At 40.5% G+C, this 26,124-nt stretch overlaps 1 protein-coding gene across 3 annotated transcripts in view; it reads left to right on the forward strand.

The window, feature by feature from the left end:
• Window positions 1-26,124, forward strand: part of daam1b (dishevelled associated activator of morphogenesis 1b) — an 84,530-nt gene that overhangs the window by 15,535 nt on the left and 42,871 nt on the right. For 2 of the 3 annotated variants that reach the window (XM_066676028.1, XM_066676030.1), the window contains exon 2: window positions 24,680-24,963. In XM_066676028.1, the coding sequence (XP_066532125.1) occupies window positions 24,781-24,963 (183 nt within the window). In that variant the 5' untranslated portion in view covers window positions 24,680-24,780. Of the gene's footprint in view, window positions 1-11,272; window positions 11,610-24,679; window positions 24,964-26,124 lie in introns of those variants that run through there. The other variant, XM_066676029.1, reaches the window with a different exon arrangement.

A 26,124-nucleotide genomic window follows, 5' to 3' on the forward strand; every position in this document is an offset into this window, starting at 1 on the left:
TCTGATAGTTGGAGCTAACTTTGCATATTGTTTTTCTTGTCTTTTAAAGACACCTAAAAGCCACCAAAGGGGGCATGTTACATGGTGAAGATTTTGTGTTTCCGCTTATTGTTAGATTTTTTTATATATGAACTATGAAATATTTAAAGTATTAATGTTTACTTTATTAAGACCTATATTTTAATATCTCACTTTTCAACATTTTTAATCAGATTACACAAAAATTCGTAGCGCATTTTGTTGTTCCCCAAACTACTGTCCCCTGCCACATGTTTGGAAAGTTTCTTGTGGGTGAACTTGGGGAAATCCTGATGTCTGAAATGGATCTCACTGTGTAACATGATGTGCCTGAGGCAGATTTCAGAGGGTAACATTCTCAGCTCTTATCAGCTATGCGTGGTCTGAGAGAAGGCTGTGGCTAAAGTGGCGTAACTGAGCTGCTGACAGGCCGTTCCCAGCACCGCGAGCCTGTGTGCGTGAGATTAGTGCAGAGAGCGCTTCGCCATCAAAAAGAAACAGGCACATCTGGGGATCAGCGAGTTAAACCAGAGCCGTTAACCCCCGAATTCCTGTAATCTGCTTTAAGTATGTTTCCAACAGCTGCAGTGTTTTCGCCTTTGGTCTCCGAGTGAAATTCACCACAAATTGCAGGCTTCTGGAAGGAAGAAACTTGTCATGATTTTAACGATTATTTCTAACCTTACATTAAAATGGATGTAAATTGACTTGTCTCCACTGATGTAAATTCTTAGTCTGAACAGGAGTTTGCTGTGCTCTTGAGCAATTGAGGTCCATAAATGGCAGACATGGCTAGGGTCAACAACATGACTAAATGCTACACATTGAGAAAATGGCCTTGAATGTTTGTCCACTGCAAAGCAAGCAATACAATGTTCCTGGAACCTAAGCATCCGTCTTCCTGGCTCCTGAGCAGGGGGTGAGGGAAAGTTTAGGATAGCCAAGATTGGTTTTACAAGCGTCAGTGTGAGGAAGAGAACAAGAGGATACTGTCTCTGGAGATGTTTTGGATTTTAAAATCAGATAATCGCTGTATTGTCAATGTTCTTGTTTTTTTTCTTGTTTAAACTCCCCCCCCATACCCCCCCCTCCCCTTTCGTCCTCTCATTTGAGTGTTCGCTGCTACTGGTCCAATCCATTTAGTATTTTTCGTAGATAATATGAATATATATTCTAGGATGTCAGTTAATGCGGGAGTAAAATTGTTTTATTTTTAATGTGTACACTGTTATGCTCTAGATAGTCATTTCAATGGAATTGCAAATTTGTCCTGTTTTTATTATTTAATTATGATAATATTGAATAGACTTGACTATGCTTCAGTTAACTATCAATGAATATGAATAAATGCTTATTTATGAGCAAAACTGTATGGCACATTAATGCTCACATAATAGTCACTGTGAGATTCACTTCAACTCTATTCAACTTCATTGTCGTTTTAACAATACAGGGTTGTAAATTAAAGTCAGGCTACTTCTCTGTTGCAGTGATTAAAAGAAAAGATAATACACAAAACATTGCATTTACCTGCCTGTACCCCACGCACAGATTATAGCACACTGCAGGAAGTTTTTAAGGCGGTATAGGTTTTGTTTTGGTTGCCCATGAAACAAACAAAAAATACAAAATCACTAATCACACAAACAAACTTAGCAGTATTAATAGTGTTTGTGCTATTATGCGGCCAAATGATACGACCTGGCCAAAGGTATAATTACAGGACCAGTTAAATAATCAAGTAGTTATCCATTGATTATAGAAATATTATTTAATTGCAGCCATACTAAGAAAATGAGGTTTTTATGTCTACGTATTTAACGCTAGTTCCTATGCATGTGTAAAGGCATTGTTCTGGAGAGAGTGAGCAATTAGGGGGGCGTCTATAGCTCCGACAGCCTGGTGGTGTAGACGGAAGATTAGAGGACACCGAGAGAGAGTGAGGGATGTGCGGAGCAGCTCTGATGATGCCAGCTCTAATTACAGACTGAGTTGTGCTGGGAAGAGCCCCTCTTTTCATGTTTAATCTGATTTTCGAGGGGGTTCCAGAGCAAGTACCCTTTCCAAACTTCCCATGCTCTTGTCTTCCAGTCAGTTTCAGACGGTATGGACTGTATAATAGGAGGTCTGGAGCGGAAAATGTGTTTTGGATTGGCTGGGACGGTGGGAAAAGGAAAAAAAAAGTCAGTTATCACAGTGCCCTTCAAGCTCCAGTGAGAACTGCACTAAGTGAATCATCAGCCGCGCCGGTCGATGATGTTGCTGTGCACTGAACTAGATGAAACCAACGTAATGCTTTTACAGTATGTGTCCACAGACATGAGGCGATCACAGCTGTCCTGTTGTTTATCCTTTTTATTTCATTAAAATAGCCTCTGGGTTTAATCTTAAAGTGTCTTTTAAAAGCTGTAAACGCTTTCATAACACTGTGGAGCTGGTTTGCGCATACGTGTGTCAGAGACCACTGACACAGCTGGCTCACAGATGCAGGGAAGCTGTAATATGTGCAAATGTTAGTGAATACCTGCTCAGTCAACATTTCTTTGAGAAATTGAGGGTTTGAATAGAGTTTGCCTCAGTAGCAGCCTCTACTATTTTTGTAAAGGCTTTGCCGCAGTATGTTAGAACATGGCAATGGGGATTTGATTGCACCCAGCAGCCTAAGCATTAGTGAGGTCCATACTGCTGTTTGGGAGATGGTGGTTCAGAAGCAACACTCCATAGGACTTGTGGGTTTATACACCTCTAGCTGATATTGACATTGGATATTGTACTCTTAGACTCATCTGCAGCTGCTTCACAGTGATTTACTTTGTTGTACAAACATTCCTTAAGAATGTGCTCAAGCTGTGTTTGTGCAGTTGAAAACCAGTGAAACGTTTTGCTAATACAAATGGGTGTTTAGATATAGTGCTATGTTTAGATATATGTTTGTAGTGTATCTTATATTACTTTATGCTGTTCAGAATATATTGTGTGTATATGCTCTACGTTTTACATAAACTAACAGAGAGCATAGAATCTACAGCAATCAGAGTATAGTAACTGAGAACTGGTTATAGTTTGCTTATTGTTCTGGGATTGTAGGTTCTAGCCATGCTCTCTGTGACTGTCTGTGAGGAGTTTGGTGTGTTCCCGCAGTGTCTGCATGGGTTTCCAACCACAGTCCAAAAACACATGTTGGTAGGTGGGTTGATGACACAAAAGTATCCATAGGTTTCAATGTGTGTCGCCCTGCGAAGGGCTGGCGCCCCTTCCAGGGTGTGTTCCCACCTTGTGTCCAGTGACTCCGGGTAGACTTCATACGCACCGTGACCGTGAACTGGATATACAGTTACAACAGTGAATGAATAAATCCTCAGATTTTTTTCCTACTTTCCAATTGTTCATTTATTCAATCATTTTCTGTAGCTACTTCATCTGTTCAGAATCATGGTGGGTCTGGAGCCTACTCGGAAGTACTCTCACACACTGGATGAGGTGCTGCTCTATCACAAAGCATCACACACTCATACGGTCACTCACAAACCCACAAACTTGCACCTATGGACACATCACTCATTGTTATATCCGTCAGTATATCTCAAGTACTACAGGTCCAAAGTCGACAGTTAATGTACCAAACTAAAGCTTAAAGTCACTGATTATCATTGATGTAATCATTTTATATATAATCTCACTCGATAAATAAGTATTTTTGCTGTTACTGGAAATTATGAAAAAAATTAGCGCTTACCTTAGATAGTCCCCTTCAAAACGACGAGACTAAATCTGACTCTCTCCATCAAACCTTTCGTGAGTAATCCTCATGTTTGTGTCAAGAGCACTGGCCGAAAAAAAAAAAAAAAATCTCAAAAAATCATTAAAATATGATCCCTGTGGACCTACGCACTGCAGCGTAGCTTAGATGCTCAGCTTTCCAACGACATGTCAATCAAATCTGTAGACCAATCAGGGGCAGAGTTATGGTGACGTGCACCCAAGGAGGCGAGACAAACACGCAGCAGAGTGCATGTTTTCAGTGCCTAACAGACCCAGACACTGCGAGAGAGACTCAAACGGTTCTATTTGGCAGCCACAAGCTCCACAAACAATAATCAAGTCAATAAACATGTTTCAAAGCTTAGATGTCTTTTACTAGTTACATTTCTCCCACTGAGGACATTTAAATGCAGCAGGGGTGTGGGGGAGGTTCCCTTGCCCTACAGCCAATCAGAGTGCAGCTCTCGCCTTTTAACACGTCAATCATTTAAAGGAACACTGTAGTTGGTGAGAAACAAGTGTAAACATCAGAAATAAACTCAGTATATCAGAATAAACCACACCATAACTAAGGGATTTTACTGTATGGTGAGGGGTAAATGGTCACTTGGTGAAGCACAGGAGACGAGTTTCTCATAGAAAGTAAAGAAAAACATTAAAATGTTGACATTAGGTCTAGACAAGATATATACACTGTATTTCTGCAGTAAAAGTAACCATTTTCCTTATGGAGAGCTTGGGGTCTAAAGAGACACTTGGAGAGGCCATCTGTCCACTGTCTGCTCCAGCTTGAATAACTTCAAATCAGTAGGAGGTATCAATTCCAAATTTTACCTGATGAAAATAAGACAAACGCCTACATTTGTTGTGGTTTTCATAAGCTTTTGACCACTTCATATATATTTCAGGACTTCTAAATGGTTTATTTTACAAATTTGAAGGGTTTTCTGTAAAAATAAATCATGAAAATGCCTCTAGTTTATTTACTTCCTGAGGAATGGGAATATCGGCTTTACATATCAGCCATCGGCCACTACTGCTGTCTAAAAATCTGCATCGGCCATCAAATAACCCATATCGGTCGATCACTAGCCAATACACATTCCATATTCTTTTTGGACTGTGTGAGGAAACTGAAGGACCCCTCTACAGACCTACACCAGTGGTGGTGTCTGTCATTTAATGAGAACCACACAGGCATCACTCTGTCAGAGCTCTGGGCTCAGGCCATGTTTAAAATCTCATGTTTAGTAGATGTTCTAGACCCAGATAGTGATCTCAATTTCTTGCTCTGACGATGCGTCCCAAAACTTGTTCTGCTCCATGACAGGCAGCGGTTGCCAAACTGTGGGGTGACTGCGTCTAAATTGTCCATTTCTACACTACACCACTCTAAGCCACATGAGTGCAGCTAAATTGGCCGTGTTGTGCTGTATTCAGAAGCTTTTGCTAAGTGCTTTGCATATTCTTGAAATTACCCTATGCAGTCCATGGCACATTTTCATTCCATTCATTCCTATCTACGCTGGCTGTGTCTGGGGATGATAATATCAACCTGGCTAACTTGAATCAGTTCTTAGTAAGTCATGGATTGAATTGATCGACTTCAAAGATACTTCCACAGTACTTTTATTGTTTTGAACTATGTGAATGTTCGGAGGAGTGCATGCACAGTCCTCTTTCTCTTCTACATTTCTCTGCAGTGTTGTTTTTTCCCCTCTTCCCCACCTTTTCCTTAAAGCTTGGTGCATGTCACAGCTTTTGAACTCTTGTCGTTGTTGGCTTAAAGAGACATGTAGCAACAAATGCCGAAAGGCAAACTACTGTTTTGCCAGTGGCAACATACTATAGAGAGTTTGCAAATCTATAGTTCTTTCCTCATAAGGTACAGTGAGGTCATGTCTGCTGAGTCATCTCATCCGTTATTAATTATGCTGCTTTGGTTGGTTTGTCATTCAGGGTGGTGTAGAGCACAACTGCTGTTGTGAGGTCTCCCACTGAGACATGGGTATAGATTTCAGGTTTAGAGGCTTATAGGACTGGCTCTGACCCTGGATAAGTTAGTGTAACCCACACAAAATGCAGACTGTTTTCTGGTGTATATATATATTTTTAAGTAATATTCAGGCTACATATTTTTTAACAGGATTAATTTATTTTGCTGTGAAAGGTTCATTAAACAGATTGTGGCATCTTCCATATGAAAAAAAGCATTATTTTGGAGTATAGACCAAATGAATTTTCATAATGTTGACTTGGGAATACTGAACATTTTTGGTGCTTCTTGTGAGCAGACCATAATGCCAAAATTGCAGGACATTTTTCACAACAACAAACTAAATATAACAAAACCATCACAAACATTGTGCTTTGCTGAACTTTTTTTTTTCCTGGTAATGTATTGGATTCTGTCTTGTCACCCCTTCCTGTTATATTCCATAAAAAAAAAACATGCATGTATTTTTCCTTTTTTTGCATTAGAAATAAATGATTGTGCTGTCCGATGCCAGTCTGGCTGCAACACAGTGTCACCAAACTGAGTAGTGCTCCCTGGAAGAGTAGAGTGTATGTGACACAGGGTGAAACAACAGACTTATCATATCTAAGGTTGTGATATTTATAGTCCTCAGCAGTGTAGCCTGGTCACTAACCAGATATGGAGTCAACCCTAGAATTCCAATCAGTTTTTTGGTTTACAGCTTCTGGTTTCTGGTGTACATTTCATAAAGGAAAATCAAGACTAAAAGAAATGTTGACTACTCCCCATTCCTTTTTAACTTTTAAATAAATTGTTTTGTAGCACTTGTGGTATGAATTTACTTTCATGCAGTTGGCGCTCAGTTACTTTTTAATTCATGCATCTGAAACCCACCTATGCAGCAGAAATAGATCAATATCCTCACCTTCTTTCATGCTTTTGAAACTTTTGGAGGTCTCGCCACTGTCCAAATGCCTCCAGATGCTGTTACTCCACTGTGTCTGAAAGAAAGTATGCCTGAGCCTCTCTGCATTGGTCCATGACTTCGTTAAAGATAGGTTTTAGAACCAAATCAGACCAGCTTTTCTTATCTGCTTTTGTAGGATGCGTCTTGAACAGCGATGGTATGCATTTTTTAAAAATCCAGTAGGCATTATTATATTTCAGAATATTAAAAAAAAAAGAATTATGTACATCCCCTCACCACCTCAGTGCAGAAATGATGTGATGAGATCATAAAATCACCAAAATCTAGTTCTCAGAGCACTTATTTTCACCACAATTTTGAGGTCTGAATCATGTCTGTCTTTGCATCTGCTGGCTGCTATTCTGAGAAGCAGTGAGAAGGTTCAAGTAAAGTTTATAAATTATTAACACAGCTTGCGGTAAAGAGTGAAAAGGTACCGTGAGAACACTTTTCCTTCAGGGCTGATTTGAATTGGTCAGTTCCTGTGCTAGCTCTCTTAGAACATGTGTCCTGATTGTTTTGTTTGTTGCACTGCAACAGTGTTTCTAAGTGTTTCTGAATGTTTCACAATCACATCATAATCATTTAATTATAACCTATGGTCTACAGAGTCAGGCTCTGTGAACAAACTGTGTCTCCTTTGTCTTGTCTCTTGTTTTAAACTTTTTTTGACCACTTAAAAAGGAAAATATTCTCGCCTCTAGTATGTAATTTATTAGGAATTGTTTTCTGCATTTGGCAAGGTTTGGGTTCAGACAAAACATGTTTGGCCTTCAGTCAGGCTTCGATTTAATTCTTAATACTCGGCCTGCCTTTTGTGCAGAACCCTTTCAGACTAGAATCAACCTGATTGAAAATATAAGACTAATTAATGCTCTCTTAAGTCATTGTTAAAAGCTTGCTGGCTTTTGAGGAATGTGTTGAGATTATCTGCCCTGGAGGTTATGGTAATGCTTATAATTCATGCCTCTATTTATTGTGTTGGTGGATCTCTTTGCCCTTTGTGCTGCTGTATGCTGTGTGCATTGTCCAATGATTGACAAGTGTCACAGTTCATAACAGCATAACATCCCAGGGTGGCCTATCAGCACGTCAGCAGGAGGGGGTTCATGGAGGGTGGAGCTGTGAGGGGACGGTCTAGACGAGCTTTCAGCACACACGGCAGGAGGGTAGCTTGGCTGTTTTGTCCCCTGCTTGCTGCAGGGGTTGCAAACAAGGTTAGTGTGTCTGCAGCTGCCATGCAAAGTGGCTTCTGTACTCTGACAAAAGAGATTATACCACATTTGATCGAATCTTGCCAGCTCCCCTTCTTTCATCTAGTAATCCAGTTTTATGTGACTGAACACATTCTACGTGAAGCTCAGGGAATACTGCAGATCTTGGAGGTTTGTGGTTATAAGGGAGAGGGAAGCAGATTGCAGGCACATCAGTAAGCAGGTAGGAGAGCAGTAAACAGCTAGACTAAAGTGGTCTGATATTAAGAGGTGGTGAACAATAACAGAGCGCTAATGTGCATTGCTGGCTGTTCTCCTAATCTTGATCAGTGGTAAAAGGAAACAGTAATATTCTCTGAACTCCACTAAGTAGGCTGCATGTTAGCTGTGATTAGGCAGGACAGAGAAATGAAAAACAGATTGTGCAGTGAAACGTTGAGCCTTTTTGGAAGTGTAAGCTTAGTTGGCCTCTTGTTTCGGGCACTTGACTGGAAACTTAAGGGGTTTAAGGGGTTGTGCTTCTTTTAGCCAGGTATAGTTTCTGTTTAGAATTTGGCCTTAAATTGCCCTTAAATTTAGGAAATGCTAAAGAATGAATGGTGATATAAAGCTGAGGTCTTCAAATCTGCAAAATGCCAGCCTGGTACCTGAGTCCAGATTCCACAGCAGAGGGGTATGACACTACACCTTGACGGTCAGGTACATTAACCGTTGCAGCTATAGTGTCAAACTGGTTGCCCATTTTAAAATTCTGACCTGGATACTGGGTCCAAGGTCAGGATTTGTATATCACCTTTGCCATATAGTTATACACTTTGTTTCTGACACATAAACACACACACACTGCTTTCACAAAATTGTGGAAAATATTGTCTCGCATGCAAAGAAATCATCAAGTGTTACTATGAGGTAATATTGCATGCAAATAACTTGGACAATATTTTTGGCAAAACGAACTTGCAAATGTGCAAAGCATTTTTGTGCACTTGTTTTTATGTGTGGATACATTCGTTCTCAGCCTTTCCAGGTGTTAAATTGACCTTGTTACATTTTTGCTGTAATTGAGCTTTCAAATATAGTTGGGAAAAGAAAATCTGCAAAACATTATTTGACAAATCCCTTGACCCATTATGACACACATGCAGCTAGAGTCCGTATGGTGTCACATCAATGTCAAAAGCTTGCTGGTGTCTGGTTCTGTGACTGCCCACCTACTAGGAGAAGGCTTCATGGATCACAGAGCTGCCATTTTCCCCAGGACAGCACCAGAGCCATGGATAAACAGAGTCGGTTTAGGGTCATAATCCACTGTTTACAGCAGGTTCAGATCATGGTAATATGTGATATACACAGGGAAACAATATTCCCTGCAAGGTGTTGTTAGAAAACCAAGACTGAGTCGACTATGAAGTTCGACTCTCTGAATCATTAACCAAGAGTCTATCCCTAATTCCAGATGCTTGAAGAATCAGTTCATTCAGGAGTCAACTCCTGTTCACTAGCTACGTTTACTTTGTATTCCCCCTGCACTCACTGTACAGAGGCACTATGCACTGGAACCATATTCTTAAAATCATTTTGGACATTGAGTAGGGTGACCAGATCTGAGATGGTGAAAAAGAGGACACGTCTCGGCGGGGTGATGAGCTCTCCCCCCTCACTGCCGTTGAATGCTAAACCCTAAACTTATGTGTGCTTTTAAGTCCTTTACACCTTTATATGCTACACATGGGAAAACATGAGAATTTCTTTTTTAATTCATCCAAGAACTTACATTTACATTTCGGCATAGCTGCTCGAGATGAGGGTAGGTACGTGAGCTTTGCCTGACATAAACAAGGACTACTGACGTGCAGACTGACCAATTAAATGTTTACAGAGAAGGTTATCGACCAATAACGGCAGCTCTACAGTCAGACTGTCCAATCAGAAGATTTTAGGCTACTTCACCACGCCCCCTTCTCACTCAAGCAAACCATACGGGGTAGGGGAGGGCGGGACTAGTTTGTGAACGAAACGCTTCTCGAAATTCTATGTAAGCTCTAGAAAAACAAAATTTTTGTGAAATTCCGCCCGGACATTTTTTTTTAAGTCTAAAAATGAGGACATGTCCAGGTAAAAGAGGACGTCTGGTCACCCTAACATTGAGACATCTCCCATTTTCCCATTTCAGAACAAAATTCAAATGACCATGACGCATGTCCTCGTTGTTTGTTTTCCTGTGGAAGGCTCCTCCCAGTAGGCGGGCCATATACAGTGTATGAGGGTTGTCACAGTACCAGGGGGCATCAAACAATAGCATTCACTGAGAGAAACGTATACTATCATTTCAAAACCCAAGGGTGGAAAATCCTCTTGAGCGCAGAAAGTGGCAGAGGGAAAAGAGATTGGTGAGCGAGGGATACTATATAGTTGAGAAGGTAAAAACAATTCCAGAATTAAAAAACACAATTGTGTGATTGAGCTGTAAAAATGCAGTTCCTCTATGTACTCACAAGTTCCATATTTGTCCTCACGAGAGGAATATTTACACACGTGAAATGTTAAAACTTGCACGTTTATATTTTCCACCTGGTGTTTTTGCGCTTCGACTTTTGACATTGATGTGATATAGGTTTAGGTTTACAGTTAGTTTTGCAGAATTATGTGTGACATCTGTAGGGCTGTCATGGTTGCTTCAGAAAAGAAATCTACCACTATTTAAGTCACCAAGCAATCATAGTTGTGATTAGTTTTGCAAACTGAGTGAGTGATTGATGTGATCATAGCAGCTGTGATTCATGGATTCTCCAGAAGGGGGAGAAGTTATTGTGTAAATCTCTGAATATGCATTTCTGAAGATGAAGAAACCCACACCAGCAAGTCGTTAAAAAATGCACACACATTTTGTGGTTACGAATTAAATAGATATAAAGTACCATATGAAACAAAGCCTGTATATTATATAAGAAAACAATAACAGTAATATATTTTTACTTATAAATAATAAATAATTGAGAATGCAAATTACATAGTAACTAGGAGAAAAATTTATTACAAAGACACTCCCCATACATTTGATATGCAGTGTTTTTATAAGCTCACCACTTCAATAACCCATCTTTTTTTATTTATTTATTTAAAAAGGATTCCTCACATCCTTTCACCAGCTGATCTATAGGCGCTGCAGCAGGGAGCAGAATCAGAGGAGTGAAGGAGAGAGTGGAGAAATGGGCGGCAGCTACGATCTGTCTGCATCCTATGAGGAGCCTGGGTGTTGAAAAGGGGGGTGGCCTGCTGATAGTAACATCTGTGCGTTTGTGTCCTGAGAGAGAGATAGAGAGGGAGAGCGAGAATGGAGGAGGAAGGGAGGATGGAAGGGCGTTTGTTTGAGCTCTGAGAGAGCAGGGAGGGGCTGACAGAGTGTGCCGGTAGAGTGAAGAGGATCGACAGTGAGCGCAGGGCTCTGCATTTCATTTTAAGCAGCTTTTGGAACCTGGAAACCTGACATTTCTGGAACCGCTGTGGAATAGCTTTGTAGTGTCATTTAGAGCTGGACTGAATACAGGTCTCAAGCTGCTGCAGTTGCTTTAATTTGAAGAAACTATTCCCTTTGCGTCGCCGTGGAGCTGATCATGTTAACACTCGAGGGATACACACAGTGTACAGAGGCCAGTCAGTGGCGTAGAAGGTAAGAGAACATAAGCCTGAGGGACTAGGTGACGTGACAGCAAGGGTATTTTCTCAAGGTGGTTCCAGTAGACAATTGCCTGCGGTTTGGAATGTGTGATGCATCCTTGTTTTTGTCACTGTATGGGGTCAGCTGGGTTTTATTGGCCATTAACCCCTAAATGACATGTGCTGTAGAGGTGTCAGCCTCAGTGGTAGTCCTGGAGGGGGGTGATGGTTTAATACACTCCTTTGGCTCATCTGTGCTATAATGAGAACCGGCAATGTGGATCTGATGAGTATGATCAAACTCACCCCTCCTCCCCGTATAGGAGGCTCCCCAGAGGTGTGTGTGTGTGTGTGTGTGTGTGTGTGTGTGTGTGCAGGAGAGGGGGCTGCAGACATCCATTTTAGTGAGTAAGAGGGTGGACTAGAGGAGATAAGGACATCAATAAGAACGGACCTTGAAAATGGAGCAACGTCTTTTTACGGCTCACTCAGTCTTATCAACTGATTTTCCATCAAGGCGTCACATGCCGCACACTCTGCTTTATCTCCACTCTTCTCTCACTCTTCACTTTTTCTTTTGCTGAGCTGGGGATGGTTCCATTTCATGCTCATGTCTTGATGCCCTTGCACCTTTTTTTTGGGTATGACTTACATATGCACTGAGAATTCTGGGCCAGTGCAGATTTCTGTTTACCAGTGTAAAATTGGGACTGTAGACACCTAGATTAGAATTGCTATGCAATATACAAATGTTTTAGGGCTTTATATGAAGCCAAATGAATGAAATATTGTCATAAATACATAGAATTCTGGTTTAAAATATATGAGGACCAAAAATCTCTCTGATGCTAGTGATTTTTTAAATTAATTTATTTATTATTTTACTGTATTTCTGCCAATCATTATCACTGTGCAATGTTTCTATTTTAATATTTGATTTCATGTGCATGAAAAACATTAGATGATGTGTATGGTGCCATGCCTGGTCATTTGACCTTGACATTTACATGCATATCTCCATTGTTTCATTCATTGTTTGTTCCCAGTAGCAATCAACACCTAATGAAAGTGCACCTCTGTTTTAGAGTAAATAGAAGTCACCAGTTTAAAGAACTGTCACTGCTGATTGTTTTAGCAGGTCATTAGCAGCTGTTATCTGAAGTCTCAGCTGACCTGCCATACAGTCCAGAGGCTTCCAACTCACTAGTTGGTGTTTGATCAGAGGGTGTGGCTCTCTCAAAGGGTATTGGGAAACCTAATTTCTTCCGCTGAGCGTTAATAGTAGCCTTGGCAACCTGTGGTTTTATGCATGTAAAGGCTGATCTGGGTTTAGTCAGTTCTACAGCACACAAACGTGAGTACTTTGATTTGATAATCAGTGGATTACTGTGGGAAAAAAAAAAACGCTGGAGCACCAGTTGCCGAAGCAAGTGATGGTTGCTATAGCAACAGCAGAGGGGAGGGATGACCAGTTTCTTCAGTGCAGCATTCTGATGCTCCCGTTTAAGAAACGTGCTTCATGCAAGTCTCTGATCTATAATCACAGAGGAAAAGAAACACTTACTCTTTCACATTTCTGTGATGTTTCTACAAGCAGTGAGGAATAGATTAATCCACAAATCAATTGGTGTTTCTTTCTGAAGTGCACTGCAGAATGAATGAAGATGAGCTGTGTATCTGTGGTATAAATAGATGTTAACATGTATGTCCTTGTGTATATACAGTCTCCTGATTCTTTGTGGAGCAGTGAAAGTGACCTGATTAAAGCCAGGGCTGGACAGTGTTTGCTTAGAGCTCCTGCTGTCCTCAGCTGAACGCTAGGATTAGCATTGTTGGAGGCCACTGAGTCCACTCACTTCCCACAAATGAGGTTCAGGCCTCTACTTCCTGCCTGTGCACAGTACCATAGCCCATTCCATGGAAGCTCCAGTTATTGCTCTACAATGCAATGCTCTGATGACTATAAACCCTTCATACATATTGATACATATTAGAGCAATTTTGAAATTGCCATCTCAAACATGCATCAATTTATTTGATTTGCATGGCTTAGGCCACATGCTGCACTACCAAATTTGAAGAGGTAATATTCATTTAAAGATTATCCTATTAAGCTCATGTGATTTGAGATAGGATATTGTGATTGTAAATATCCACAGAAATGTATGAAATAGCTTCTTCCTTCTGTAAAAAGAAGAATGGAAAAGATATATAACATTTAGAGCTATGAGATTAATTAAATTAAAAAATTAATTGTATTACTACAATTACCACGACCGGTTCTACTGCAGGGAATATCTGAAAACATAGGGCTTGGGAACTGCCCATAGATTCATTGGAACCACCAAAGCAACCAAACACCTGTGTGCTGTGTACATAACAACAGAGCTCCTAACTCACCAAATGGAGTGGCAGTCAGGTACAATGTGTTCAGAGATTAAGGCTCAAGTCTGGAAAAAAAGAGGATATTCTTCTTCTATACTTCTTGGCCTTTAAGAATAGGCCTGAATGTTGATTTATAAAGTTGTGGTTATAGAATTGGTCAGATGTACGATTTGTATTTGGATATCTTCTCATTCTAGCCCAGAATGACGCAAAGATTGGGTCATAATTATATATAAAAATATTGTTTTGAATGGACTGAGTGTCTTATATCAAAGCCAGGTCTGTTCCACTGTATCATATTGAATTCCTTGTTTTAAATGGTTTCATTCCATGTGAATACGTCAGCTAACTTTGATTTGTTTGTTGATAATGACCCTTGCGCTGATTCTGACCTTGCTTTAAAGTGGCATGGACACGTTGGAAAAGCAGGAGTGTTTGGGTGGCTCGGTGTGGCCTGTGCAAACGTCGAGTTGGGGGATGGGGTCTCATTGTCTGCAGAACACGTTTGACAAGCCATCTGTGTGGGAGGGCAGCTCTTCGACCTCTTCATCGTTTCCCCCCTCCTCTCCTGTTTTTCTCTCAAAGTTCCTGAAGACAGGAGGGAGTGAGGAATTTGAACCCCTCCGTAGGTTCACTTCAGGGCTTGGTTGTGTTTGGATCGTGCCGCAGCCCTTGTTGTGGAGCTTTTTTGCCGGCCGGCTCGGTGGTTTGCGAGGTTATTGCAACACGAGCGGGACACCCAACAGCTAGCCTTCGGACCGCCACCACCCTCTTGATTAATGGAGGACTTTTCTCATAATAGCTGTGTTACTCAACACCTCTTTTGAAAGAGAGTAGAGCCTATCTCATTCTTTAGACTTTCCTGCTAGTGTCCACGCTGGGCGGGAGTTACTAATGGCTCCCCAGTGCCTCGCTGTAGACTGTTGATTCAAGAAAGTTATTTTAGGCCTGCTCAGTGTCAGAGCTCTTATCAACGTGTGAAATGGTTTTGGGGGTTGTTTGTGAATTGGGGGCTGCAGCACATGCAAGACATATGGAAGGTGGGTTTTGGGTCAAAGACCTGTAATCATAGAGATTTCTCTACCAGCCACTCCCAGAAGCACCCACAGCACACTGGATATATGACCTTAATGTTTCAGAGAACTCCTAACTGTAGTCCCAGCTTTCACATGCAAGACGTGTGAAGATAGTAAGTGGGGCCCTAGGTGTAACGCCCAAGAATTAAGTCCTGGATTTTGACATTTTATCTTGTCTAGTTTCAGTGTAATTAAAAGAGCATTATCTACCACAATACTTAACTGTCAGTTCACTGCATACTGGAGGCACTCTGCAGGTGCAAACATATTGTTCGGTATGCTGAGGCTGAAAGATGTAGAAAGTGTTTGCCAGAAATCAGCTTACATGGAATTAAATGTTCCTACTTCCTTGAGAAAAATGTTAAGAAATAATTAATGTTTTTTTTTTCCATTTTACCCAGCAACTAGCTTTTCTTACTGTGCCTTGTCACTTTTCTTAATGATAAATATGTTGTTTTCAAAGACATAATCATATAAATAAGTCTTAAGTTTATGTAATTACTTCTAGGCCTCATACAGTAATTGCACATAGTGTAATTGCTATATTAATAATTGTGATTAACAATTTAATTACTTGGGCGGCATGGTGGTGCATAAGGTAGTGTCGCAGTCACACAGCTCCAGGGACCTGGAAGTTGTGGGTTCGAGTCCCGCTCCGGGTGACTTTCTGTGAGGAGTTTGCTGTTTTCTTCCTGGGTCGGTGTAGGTTTCCTTCCATGGTCCAAAAAACACGTTAGTAGGTGGATTGGCAACTCAAAAGTGCCCATAGGTGTGAGTGAATGTGTGTATGTGTGTGTCGCCCTGTGAAGTTCTGGCGCCCCCTCCAGGGTGTGTTCCTGCCTTGCGCCCAATGATTCCAGGTTAAGGTTATGGACAATGAATAAATGAATTTAATTACTTGTTGTTTATTGTATCCGAGTATAGAAACAGGGTCAATCTGTCATAACGTTAGAGAAATCCTTGTTTCTAAACTCATACTTCTCATTGTCATTCTATAAATTTTGCCAACTTGTCTTACCCTAGAGGGATACTTTGTAGTTCTATAATTACAGACAGTTGTCCATCAGGTGCTCTGCACACTTTTTATCTCCATTTCACTCCATTTTCAATGATCAGGAAACCCACAGGACAACCACAGAGCAGGTGTGATTTGACCAATAGATCATTCTCAGCACTGCAGCAACACTGGTGTGGTCATGATGTGTTAGTGTGTGTTGTGCTGATAAGAGTAGGTCAGACACAGCAGTGCTCTACCACTACCAATATCTATCTTGCTGATCCACCTTGTAGATGTAAAGTCAAAGACAGTAGCTCATCTGCTGCTGCACAGTTTGTGTTGGATGTTTGGTTGATGAATTATTCTTGGTCCCACAGTGAAATTGAGATGTTTAAAAACCGATCCTGACACACTACCACGACATCAGTGTCACTGCGGCACTAAATTTGATCCACCACTCTGATTATACCCGCCTTATTGTGGTCCTGTGGGATCCTGTACTGTGCCCATGATATCGCTGTATTAAGGCAGGAGTCCAGGGCCAGAAGCACATTGGCTATATGTAGAATAAGACAGGGATTTAAACTGCTGTAAACTGCTCTATGATACATTACTCCTACTGCAATTACGGGACAAGTTAGGAGCCCACCTTCCATTTACTTGTCCATCAGTATCACTGCCACTCAACTTAGAATTTTCTAACCAACAGCAATGCTACAGCTCATAATGCACTGAATATTGCATGAGGGTTTTGTCTGGCAGTTTTTGTAGAAAGGCCAACTGTTAAGCTTATGATGCTGCAGAAATAGTGCACGTTAACCACGTTCCTATTCCATATTTGTGATATATGACCCGTGAATCATTTGAAAAAGGAAATTAAAATATGTGCTGTATAGTAGTGAGTCATGGGTAACATCTTATTCACATCCCTGTGCTGCTTCCTGTTGTTGTGACAAACATTGTTGAAGTGACACACCAGCCCTACTCTAGTATCTAGAGACTTGGAGAACACTTTGTTAAAGCACTCGTAAAACATCTGATATAAATATATATACGTATACAGGCTGATGTTTACTGTACGTGATATTGAAAGGGTAATATCAGGTTTAGAGTTGGGGTGACGAAGTTGTGAGTTACAAGCTATAATTCAGTAGGTATGTGGAACATGGTGAAAGCTGAGATTGAGCTGATGTATTTACTTATAAATTTGCTAACTCACTGCTCCATTATCCATTACTATTTGAATATGGGAGATTTGTGTTTGCATCTTCCTTGCTCTTGCAAATCAGAATCAGTGAATCATTTAAATGGGTGTGTCAATTCAATCCTCTGCATATGGCATCTTTTCTGAGAGAGTTGTGAGACTTGCTGTTGTTTAAAGCTTTGAGGATGTAATAGATGTGTGCAATCCATAGTAAAACTATATGTAGCTAGACTTTATGATGGGGAATTGTTAATAAAGCAGCAAAGAATGTTACAGTGAATGAGTGACAGGTGTTCAGTTGAATCAAAAATGATGCTGTTAAAGCACATGTCCACTCAGCCAGTTAAAATATTTGGCTTGATTAGAGATTTGAGCCATGGGGACAAGTATATAGAGGGAAACGAATGTGCTTGTGGTGGATCCCAGCTGGCTACATGTGGAATGTGTCAAGTCAGGGCAAGCCTGTGGATGGGGGGGTGAAGGTCTAACGAGGGCCAGAGGTAAGAAAGAGGAAAGTGGGGGTAATCCCAGATTAATACAGTGAGTGTAGCATCCAAAAACAGAACTTTGGAACTTGTTTCATTTGATTTATCCTACCTTCTGCTTCAAATGTCAGCCACCTTCAATGCATGGAGTTTGAATGAACCCTACAGGAATTTAAAAAGAAGTTGACAATATTTTAACAAATTTGACAAAAATATTTATTTTTTAAAACTTTTGGGTGTTAATCTAAAACTGGGCTTGGCTTGTTTCTTTTCACCGACTGTCACCTAAAGTCTGATGTTATAATGAAATACGTAAATGTTAAGCCAATGCTGAAAGCACTTTCTGATTGTTAGAGAGGCAGGTTTAAAGGAATACAATGTAAGAATTAGCTTTTTTATCTCGTGAGCAACCGCTACCTGCTGCTGAGTGTAATTTACGTTTACTGTAGTGTCGTGAAATCAATTCTCACACACACCTCTCTCTCTCCCTTGCTTGCCCACTCACTTAAACACAACTCTCGCACACTCTCCCTTTAAGACTGGAAGACTCCCTTTAAGAGTCCTTTAAAACTAGAAGGTCAATGGTTTGGTCCCCTTGACAAGCAGGAAATTTAAGGAACAGCAGTGTCCTCTGTTAATCTATGGCTAAAATACTCTTGAGCAAGTCGCCCAACCCCCACCTGCTCCCTAGGCGATGGGGATGGCTGCCTGCAGGTCCAGGTGTGTGTACTTACTTCCTCTAGTGCATGTGCGTATATGTGTGCACTTTCACAGATGGGTTAAATGCAGTATGTTGTACATTGAAATATGGAAAATATATACACGTACTATGTTCAAGTTTAGAACCCAAAATTTCCAAAGTCTATAAAAAAAGAACACAATAAGATCTCATTGTGATATTAACTGATTATCTCTGAGGAGGTTTAGAAAAATTCACATCCTTACTTTGAACTGAGCATGTCTGATATATATTATGTTTATGGGGTGTTTTTCTGCACCAGCTGATCCTTGTAATTGTTAATCTGGGCTGTAGGGAGTTCTTCAATGTGTCCAGAATGTCTTAGAAGTGTGTGGAGGAGGAGAGTCAGTGGAGTGCACACAGCCAATAGTCTACCCGTATGTTAGCTCCATAAATTTGCTTAGACAGTGTGCTCCCATGTTAGTACGGTTTGGGAAATTGAATACAGAGTCTGCATTAGAATGCCTGAGCACTCCAAGAGGTTGGAGTAGAATTTATTCTTTTTAGAGCTGTTGGGTGGTTACGCTGTAACACATAGCTTTTCATTTTTAACCCCGAGGGACCCCTTCACTGGAAAAAGTTTGTCCTTTTGTAAAACACCTGACCTGACTTAGGGAGCTGGATCAGGTGCATTAGACTGGAGCAAACATTAAACTTCACAATGAGAATATGAACCAGTTCTCGAGTGAATAAGCATTGTTTCAGTATGAGCCAGGGTTCTTCCGTGTTTTTGTAATGCCATGCTGTGGTGCACAAATGTGTTGGCCAGTCCTGGGAGCTGTTGGGAGGTTTGTTTGAAAAAGTCAAGGATGTGTAAAAATAAACATTTGATTTTATATGTCTACATGGAGTTAGCTGCTCACTCCAGTTCCTGTGTAACCCCCCCTTATACGAATTTGACTTTCACATTTATGATCATGGCTGATCCGAGTCTCCTGCAAGCATTAATCTTTCATTCACATGTATAAGTATATTTCATAAGGTTACGAAGTATATGGCATGTGCAGCAGTTGTTCACTTGGTTAATAACCCCTTAGTGTGGAGCAGACACATGACAGTTTTTGTTGTTTACTGTTCTGGGAACACAGAGGGCCTAAGGCACTGTTTATCAGCACATCAGAATTACCATATGGAACTTGTATGACTTGCTCTATGTCCTTTATTCCAGAAAGTTGGCTTTTCCATTCAGCGAGGCCTTCGTGGAGTGAGTTATACATTAGCATGCTCCTTCCCTTACGACATCAGTATATCTCCCACGACACTTTTCTGTGTCACTCCACTGAAAGATTTGTGAGATTTGGGTAAATGACAGGTGCAGTCTCTCTGTCGTGCGAGGAGGCAGATATTTGCACTGGGTGCTTTCTCCTCGGGCTGTTAACAAGCTGCACAAGTAGAGTGCTCCACTGGGTCTGTTCAGCTGATGTGTTATTTGATTTATATGAGTGTGCTTAACCATGCTGAATTAAGAATTGCTCTTGTGAGAGGTAGAGGGAGGGAGAGAGCGAGAGACGGATATGGAGAGAACGAGAGACGGGGATCAGGGTCAACGTATGGCTTTGATTTGGAATTTTTGCCCCACAGCAAAACTGCTGCTAAATGTGCACTTGGTGTTCTTGTTGTCAGTTTGATTTCTGTGCCTGTCAGAGTTTGAACCTGAAAGAAATGTCCCAAATATTTAACTGGCTGTAACTGTGAAATATGGATTTTTTAGAGGACATTTCTGCAATGATTGGGTGTAGTCTTAAACGTGGGACTTTATTAGTGAGAATTTATTGCATATGAAATTAAAAGCATAGCTAAGTGAAGGGCACTGATATAAATCAACCTAGTTTTTGGAGATGTTTGGAGATGTTGAGCAAAGTGGAGTTCCATTAACGTGGAAAGGAATTCTCTTAGCTTTCCCTCTTACACTTTCCTCCATTTTACTCTTTATGCCCCTTCATTTTTTCTTTTGGCTCTATCTCTGAAACCAACTCTTACAGAAAATGTTTGGTGACCAATGTACTTTGTGTACTTTGTGATAAGATTACTCCTTTCTTTCAGTCTTCACTATGTTTTGATTGCTGTGGAAGATGTGACGTGCTGCAGCCCATTCACTGTTCTGTGGAGATGAATATGCTATTCTTTGTGTTCAGAATCTAAAATCCTTTGACCTTTAAGCTGTGTCTTAAGAGAAGGGAACATCTTGTTATATGAAGGTGTGTAAGATGATAAACCAGGGATTTGAGCTGCATGTTGAAAATCTAGGATCTGAGTTCAAATAGAACCTTGACATTTCTATGCACTGAAAGGGACCAATTTGCTAAAATATCAGTTGGCCAGGTATCCACTGTTCATCAGAATGTGTTGTGTCACATGCTGTAGCCTAATTATTTTAGTATATTTATTTAGAATATTTTTAGTGTGTTTGAAATCTGCCCATTTTTGTTTAATCTGTTTCATTTTTCATGATTGAAAACCATTCTCTGTTAATAAACAGCTGAACCGCTGGCTGGATATGGAAATGCAGAGCTCTCATTTTCAGACCTAGTTTTGTGAGGGATCTGCTTTTGCTTTATGATGTGAAAACGGGTCTGATTTGTTTGTTGTTTCAGTTTGGTCAAAAGAAGTAGTTCTTTAGGCAGTTCCCACTGGGTCAGACACTCTACTCTATATCAGTAAACATCTCATTCCGTGTAGACGTTCACTGGAGAACTTGCATGCTCTTGCTTATGTAAGAGACACATGGTTTTCTATTTGTCTCGTGGAGATTTGCATGCTGGGCTCTGTAGCAAATGTTTCCCCCTGTGGTCAGAGTGGAGATAATTTTTCTGTGTTGAATCCCATTCATTTCCTGCTCTTCCATTGTTGCTGTGTCTGTCATCCCATGGACAGAGGCGTTTACAGTCTAGCTGTCTGAGCATCCCCTTGGGTTAAACCACCAGATCTCATGCTGAAGGTCAGCTGCTGGGTTATGGCAAAAGAGTAAAACTGAAACCGACCAAATGCATTCAACCTTGTAGAACATGTAGATACGTTTTGAAAGCCTTAGGCCTGATCAGGAGTCAAGTCTGACTTACTGGAATTTGGGATCTGCCACTGTTCATGAAGGACTTCAACAGAGGAGATTTCCCTGTGTCCGTATGGGTTTCCTCCGGGTCCAAAAAACACACATTGGTAGGTGGATTGGCGAATCAAACGTGTGTGTCGCCCTGCGAAGGACTGGTGTTCCCACCTTGTGCCCAGTGATTCCAGGTAGACTTCGGATCCACCGCGACCCTAAACTGGATACGCGGTTACAGACAATGAATTGGGTGGATGGATTTTAAATATGATATTTGCCATTAGTATCAGTATGGTCAACTCTGAATTGTTGTCTCTCATAACAGTTTGTGGGCTTTCTTTAGGGTCAGACCTAATGCACTGGGCCTAATTAAATTGAACAGAATTAGATTAGCATCCCATAATCAGCCAGAGGTTAGTCATTGTATAAACAATGAGTTCTTCATTGTCTCATTGTAGAGTGCTCTCCGGAGGAAGGCTATTTCTCACTTTACGAATCTTGTATATATTGGTGAAAGGTCCCTCTCTGTGTTTTGACATTTCACCACCGAGGAAAGGAATTCAGGAGTTGCTTGTGATTTCTTGCCTAATTAGGGATGGGTGATTCCACTGAACAAGCCAAAGCAGTTCTGTTCCATTGTGGCATGTCAATTTGTCCAGTCTTGCACATGTTTACTCGCAGAGATATGTTAAAATAAGAGCGCCTGTGTTCTGTGGGTCAGAGATTTAAAGCAAGCGGTAGTGTATGTGCAGACGGGCCTGAATTATTTCAGCCTCTTGGGTGGGACTGTTCGGGATTCCTTGGTGGCGGCAGACAAACTAAAGGGGTTAGGGTTCAGCTGTGCTCCAGCTGTGGAGATTATATTGGTTACCAACAGCCGGCAGATGGGCATATCTACCACCCACTTGTGAAGAATTTTTGCAACCCTTTCCACCCGCATGATATTTCACCTCCTAGAAACATCTTCCCTACTTGCCCTCCCCTCCCTTGGGCATTGTAGCTGGATTTCTACATTGCTTTTGTCTTTATTACAGCCTTTGCTTTGGATTATACTGGGCATTAACTTTTCTAATAGTATTGGAGGTTGACCAGAGAGTGTCCAGCTGTGAGCAGAATTATCAGCATTAGATTGTTGCACGCAGTCTCTTCCGCTTTTATACGCCACAGAGGTGTTTATGCTATTCCAGCACCTGTAACTGCAGTATCGTATTGGAGGACTTGAGAACTGTTGGTTCAGCTGCCTTCTGTTTGGCGTACGGAGGCAGGAAAGTGATCTCAGGATTGAGGATATATTTATGCATGGATTTATTGCCACTAAACGTTATTGTATTAAACCGAAAGTTTTTTTTTTTTTTTTTTTTTTTTTTTTTTTTTTTTTTTTTAATAGAATCAAGTAATTTTTTTCTCATTTATTTTCAGGTTGATTTATTCATCTTTAACGAGTCTTTTCAATCATATTTTAATGTACTTATGTAAAAAAGGATGCTTCGTATTCAGTGCTTACTACTTTTGCTCCTCTAGCCTGGATCTTGTAGCTAATGCGTTCACTCCTCTTGTTTAGATAACACAGTGGTTTTCAAACATCTTCCGCAATACTCCCCGCCCCCCACCTTTTTTTTGTTTTTGTAGATGACTTTAATTTTATTTTTATTTTGTGTTACACATATATAACACAAGACACAAATCACATTTATAGTGGAATTATTACAAATGACAATTACTATGTATGTACATCATGGGCCTTGCTATGAAACCACCCTGTTCTGTCAACCCCCACTTCTTTGGGAATTACAATGTTACCGCCATATCTGCATTCTCCAGTAGAGCGCAACAAAAAAGTGAAATCTGACTTACTGCAAGAACTGTACCAACATGGCATGATGTGCAGTGCTGGTCTTGAGTGCTGCTTCTAGTTATTCCTTCCCCAAAAAAAACAATGCTCATATTTAGTTTCTCTTGGGGGCAGGGCTATTTTTGATTTGCCCTTTGAAGTCTCACCATGGTATTCATGACAAGGCAAAATCCATATCACAACTCTTTTTGATTTTATACCAGTATACTTTAGTTTGAAGTTGTGATTTTTGTTTGTGTATTTTAAAGACAATATGATATACGGCCTAATACCAGAATGACAGCTGATACCACAACTCCTGCTAAGCTAGAATAGCTGATGATGCTACAGATGGGGAAACTGCAATGCATGCACTTGTACTGGATGACAAATGTATAAACAGAAGTGCTGGGAAGCACAGTAGACCACAACTATCTTGAGGTTTTGGCAAGAGCTCATTAATAAGGTCACTTGGGTTACAGCTTTAATCTCAGTCTCTGAAAATTATGGAATTTTCTTAGGTGTATGTCTCTGTAACGGGAACTACATTCAATCTTTTTTTCAATTATTTATTATTTCAATTAAGCTTAGTGCCTCTTCTGCTATCAACAATTCTGTCATTTTTCTATAGGACACTATGGATAACCCAGAGTCAAACTGGACTTGCTGTCCCTGTATGCTTTGGAAGGCTCATGGGGACCTGAGAGTGGGTTGGGAATAGACCGGGGTGATTGTAATCATTACAGCAGTCCTCTGGGGACTGTCCAAGCTAATGGCTGTCTAGGATTCACTTCCTGTGCATTCTTAAAAAGCAGCAATGTCTTGGAGATCAATATGAGTGGAACAGGGTTAATGCATGCTGTCAAACAGGATGCGATTTTGTGTGTGTGTGTGTGTGTGTGTGTGTGTGTGTGTGTGTGTGTGTGTGTGTGTGTGTGTGTGTGTGTGTGTGTGTGTGTGTGTGTGTGTGTGTGTGTGTGTGTGTGTGTGTGTGTGTGTGTGTGTGTGTGTGTGTGTGTGTGTGTGTGTGTGTGTGTGTGTGTGTGTGTACGTGCTAAGTGTTTACCCAGGTTCTTTTTTAAGTAATTTATGTTCAATTTCTTTTTGGTTAACATTTTATTATATGATATCTTATGTCACAATATTTGATTTCACCCTGTATTAATGCTGAATTAATAAAATAATATTCCTGAAATATATTCTTTTCTTCATGAATCTTCTTGAGTGTATGATCAATAATGAGATGAGGACATGTAGCACAGCCTGGCTCTAGGAGGTCCCTAATTTTACTGAATAAAACTCTTCATTCATTCTTTTTCTCAGGGTTCTGTGACAGAGGCAATACAGTGTAGCTGAGACACCTGAGGGAGGAGCACTAGCCCCCCCCATCCTTCACCCTTACCCCTGACCCTTCCTGAGCAGCCATGGCACCCCGTAAACGTGGTGGTGGAGGACGAAGCGTGTCCTTCATCTTCTGCTGCTTCCAGAGCAATGACCACCCGGAGATCACCTACCGACTCCGGGAGGACTTCGTCCTGCAAACTATGGAGCCCACACTGCCCATCCCCAGCTATGATGAGCTGGACGCTATGTTCTCTGAGCTTGTGGTGAGTGTCTGCTTGCAGTCCATAATACTCTCAGGTCTCTGTCTTTTAATCATTAACTATGTGGAAAGGATTTTTCCACAGTTCATAATAATAAAACACAACTGTTGAAAAACGAAATTAGCTTCTGTGGGACATGTCTGAGTGTGTTTTTGCCGGTGTCATTTACATATTTTGTGTGGTTAACATTCCTGTGTGTTTTTAAGGGCTGGACCAGAATTGAATATCAATGGTTATCACAATAATAAACTGTTATAATTTTTAAACACATTTTCAATATTTCAATATACATTATTTACAGCATCAGTCACTGACTGTTGGTCATTATAGGGCACTGCTGTCAGTTCATTGCACTCAATTTTAAAGTTAGTTTAAAAATATTAATATTGACACAAAGCCAAGAGGTTTATGTTTGTCAGTCATGTCATGTTTGTTGTTTTATAGTTCATATCAAAGCAGAATTCTATCATATTAACAGAAACTAAGAAGTATATCATGATATTAATTTTGGCCATATCGTCCAGCCCTACTTGTACACTTTACACTAATACAGAGGGTAAATAAAAAGAATGGGAGTAACACTGATCTAACTATAACAGAACTGCAGAAGCAGAATAGCAGGTGAGTCAGAAGATCTGGCACCATTTTACATAGTTCCTTGATGACAATGTGAGTAGATCTCAGTTATTTGAATTTGTGTAGATAAATCAGATCAGAAAATGCATTTTTTTTTTATTCCACTGGTGGTTGGGATCTTTGCTGAGTTCCCTCTGTGGTCCTAGGGCTGTTAAGTATGGTTTAAAAAATGTACCAAAGCAAATTTATGTGCAGCCCTCCTGGAGATTTGACAGACAGAGGTGTTGTGTTTGATACCGCAATGTTCTATGTACTTGTTTTATATGAGAAGTGTTTATGTTTCTGTTTTCTGTAGTTTTTTCTGTATTTCTGTAATGGCTACAGCAGTGATTTGATTTAATTTCATTCATATTTGACTTTAAACACCACCCCCCCCAACCCCAAACACTAAATTAAAGATCATTTTAATGTTTTTCAGTTTTACCACAACATTCAATTGTGGTAAAATTGAATTAAGTACTGTTTGCAATTTTTATTTTGCAGTTAATTCTACAGTTAACCATCAGCTTAAATTTAATAGTCGTGATT

This window comes from Hoplias malabaricus, chromosome 7 (genome assembly GCF_029633855.1).
Source record: "Hoplias malabaricus isolate fHopMal1 chromosome 7, fHopMal1.hap1, whole genome shotgun sequence".
In the NCBI taxonomy this organism is placed as follows: domain Eukaryota; kingdom Metazoa; phylum Chordata; class Actinopteri; order Characiformes; family Erythrinidae; genus Hoplias; species Hoplias malabaricus.